General features: G+C 32.5%; 1 protein-coding gene across 3 annotated transcripts in view; it reads right to left on the reverse strand.

Annotated features, from left to right (window-relative positions):
* Positions 1-353: 353 nt before the first annotated feature.
* FAM135A (family with sequence similarity 135 member A) overlaps positions 354-3,616 on the reverse strand; it is a 65,189-nt gene continuing 61,926 nt past the window's right edge. Inside the window, exons 20-21 of one of the 3 annotated variants that reach the window (XM_031057592.1) lie at positions 2,679-2,792; positions 354-1,931 (exon numbers count right to left, since the gene is read on the reverse strand). In XM_031057592.1, the coding sequence (XP_030913452.1) occupies positions 1,726-1,931; positions 2,679-2,792 (320 nt within the window). In that variant the 3' untranslated portion in view covers positions 354-1,725. The remainder of the gene's footprint in view (positions 1,932-2,678; positions 2,793-3,616) is intronic. The other 2 variants (XR_004081793.1, XM_031057593.1) reach the window with 2 other exon arrangements.

Genomic DNA, 3,616 nt, shown 5'->3' on the forward strand with positions numbered 1-3,616 from the left:
AGGAATATTTTGTAACTTCAGCTCCCTTCAACAGCTATTCAAAGTTGAGCCAGTAGCCAAATCCAATAATAATGTTAAATAAAAGACAGTTAAGATACAAGAACATAATTTAAACATTTAGAGCTTAATAGCAACCTCATAATACAAAATTAAAAACGAAAATAGGCATTTTTATAGGGAGAATATATTAAAGATACCTTTGTGTCATAAGGATTTGCCTAACACAAAACTAATAAAATACTCTGCAGTGTATACAGTGCTGAACTGTAGATGCTCAGATACTCATTTCAGCATCTTGTAAGTTATAGGGAATCCCCCTATATATTACAAAGACTATTATACAACATTCCATATCAAATGCAAAATCATTTAATCTATTATAGAAATTTCATCTATATATAATCACTTCAATTATTATTGCTATATTAATTTCAAAAGTACAAAATTATTATTTATATACAAAAAGCCTCCCCAGAATTCTGGTAATTAGCAGAACATTTCAGTTTCTTTAATTGCTTTCATTAGAGTAATTTGTTCATTTTATTAACACCAGATGCAATAACACAATGCTAAAAATAAACATGCATTATACAACAAATTTATATTTTTCAAAAAATGTTCATTACAATTAGTGTACAATTAGTGAATGCACATATAACTCTTTTTCCCCACCTTTAGTGAACTATTGTTTGAATCAGAGAAAAGGGAAGGAAGAAGAAACCAAACAATGCTATTCAGCACCAGTAGAAAGTTGGATCTTTAACATTCCTGTATATTAAAAACATTTTATCTGTGTCACTAAACAGGTAAAGTTTACAATAGTCTCACATTTGAAGATGTATTGATTTATATTTACAATACTTCATAGTCAATAAAACATTTTAATATTTAAAAATTGTTTAAATTCATAAAAGTATTGCAGAAATTTATAACATTTACTTATTTTAAGTATATACAAGGAAGTCCATGTAAAATTGTCCATGTTCATCTGAAGAACTGACAGAGTAAGGAACCATCTTAATACAGTTTGCAAAAGCCCAATTATTTGAAGGCAGCTATCATTGAACATTCAAATATCCTTAGTTGCCATTTGCTTCTGAAAACAAAAGTTCCAGTCTTAAAATTTGAGTATGTAAACTAACATGTTTCTGAGATCAGCAGAAAATGTATTCCCACAGGCATAATATATTTAACAACGACAGTAATGATTTTGTAGAAAACTGTTAAGCTGTAGCAGATATAGTAATTTTCAAATATTCAGTATTTTAGCAGCTCATTGTGTTTCCAGTTAAACTTCCTACAGTGCTAAAATACGACAAGTGAACACGTAAGACATTGTTAGAATTTTAAAATCCAATTTATTTTTGGCATCTAAAGCCTCTTGTAAAATATAGCCAAGTAACATTGACTTCTGTTGTTGGAAAGCCAATAACCAACCAAACAAAAGTACACACTGTGCTTTAATCTCCAAATAATTAGGTACCCAAAATTAAGAAAAAGGAATAGAAAAGTAAAAAGAACAAAATAAAAAAATATTGCACAGTCACATTACCTAGAAAGTAAAGTTGATGTTAAAAAGCCCTAACTGTGGATGATATAAATTATCTTCCATATAAAAAGTATAAATATCTCTTAAAATACAGCTGTAGCTATACTTTAACACCACACATTATCTGAATTCATTTTTTAATGAGGTAATAACCAAGTCTCTGACAATGCTTTTCTCTACTGAAAATATTTTAGGGCAGCAACAAGAAAGAATTTTTCTAAAAATATTTCTGAATCAAGAACAGCAATGTGTGCAGCTCTCCCTATGAGAGAATCTGCTGTATTGGGTAATGCATTAATTACATTATAACGAACCAAATTACATTCCTTGTTTTGAAGAACTGGCAGAAGCAGGTTCTGGATCATTTCAGCATAAATTGGTCCTGTAGAGGAAAAGAAAAGTTCTACTGTGTGAATTGCTAGAAACAAACACAATTCTTTGACCTTGAACTCAAAATGAACACATTTCAGAGTAAGAGAAGTAATGAAATGTGTTAGGCTGTGGTTCTGTTAAGATAGAATATAAAGAAAATTTAATTTCCTCTAGAAATGTTGGAAAAATAATTTGAAGCTATGCATTTTAGTATTTGTACATTTATAGTGAGAATGTACTTAACAGTATTACTTTATTATATTACATAAAAGTTATTTGTCAATATATAATACTAGAATGCAATTGTGCTAAGATAGCTCAACAGTAAGTACAACAACTGACCCTAACTGATTATGGAAAAATTACCTTTTCTTCAGTGCTATTTTTAAGCCACAGCTAAATACAGCCCAGGGCTTGATGCTACAATTTGATATCCTCAAGAATCAAAATTATTTGTCCTCCCTGTTCATGAAATAGTACATCAAGGGCTGTGTCTATCTCACCTAACTTTCAGTGAAGTCAGTGAGCTAGAAACCTGTCTCATCTCCATCTGCATGTAACAGAACAGAACAGATACAGAAAGCAAGTCAGCCTCCATGTGGATTTTCTCCCTCTACTGCTACTACAAAGTAAGTCCAAAGTTTCTAACTACATAATAGAGGTGCCTCAGTTAAGCAGGCAAAATTAAATGGGAGGAGATTGATATGTGTGAGGTTTTAACCTGACTGGTTTGTTTATTTTGCAGGATATTTATTACCTGATTGTTTATCCTTTAAAGCCGTTTTACACATCTCAATGCGAGCAGAGTGATAAGGAACATAACGATCCTGCAGAGATCCTACTAACACAATGTTTTTGAAGTAATGAAGACCTACAAGAGAAAAGGTATCACTTATTGCAAATCCTCTGATCTATTGTTACTGAATAATTAAACATTTTACAATTGATATTTGGCACTAATTTATTACAGGATCTTGCACAAAAAGGAAGAAAAACCAATTACGACAGGTAGAGCTACAAAATAATGAGTTGTTTGGTACCAGCCTTTCCTCTGTACATATTTAATAGACATGGCCATGACCCAGTTGTAGAGTTTCCCATTAAACTGAGTATGGTTCAAACCTTCATCTTGTTTCTTAGGAATACAGTGGTTGGTTTCTGGCTATACAGAAGAGAGTAAAGACTCCACATGGCTTAAAGACACCTAAAGATGGATGGTGCCTTGTCTTCACTGATGTTTCAGACAACAGTTGCATTAGAACTCGTGCCTAGCACTAATACATACATGATACAGCCCACCTAGTGCAGGTGCCTCTCTAAGGCACCGCCTCACTGTAAGGCTTAACCAGCTCAAGCACAGGTGCAGAATCCACCCAAAACAACCTTGAAGTATAATTAAACCTTTATAACTAAATCCAGACTTCCTAATTCCTGAACAAGCATGCTCATAGTAGAACAATGCAAAGGTAGGAACCCCCAGTAATGACAGAATTACAGCTCTTAAAGACATTGAATTGTTACATTTTCTGTAGAAAGCTGCAGCAGATTTTTGGCGCTGCCCATCTGCTTTAGACCAAACACAAAGGAGCACTTTAGGAAAATAGTTTGCCTTAGAACAGCCCCTTCTGAATATCATATTTTAGACATAAGTATCATCAGTCTTTCATTATGAATAAGTGTTTTAACAAAATCTTC

The sequence above is a fragment of the Geospiza fortis genome, unplaced genomic scaffold (genome assembly GCF_000277835.1).
Source record: "Geospiza fortis unplaced genomic scaffold, GeoFor_1.0 scaffold264, whole genome shotgun sequence".
Lineage (NCBI taxonomy): Eukaryota > Metazoa > Chordata > Aves > Passeriformes > Thraupidae > Geospiza > Geospiza fortis.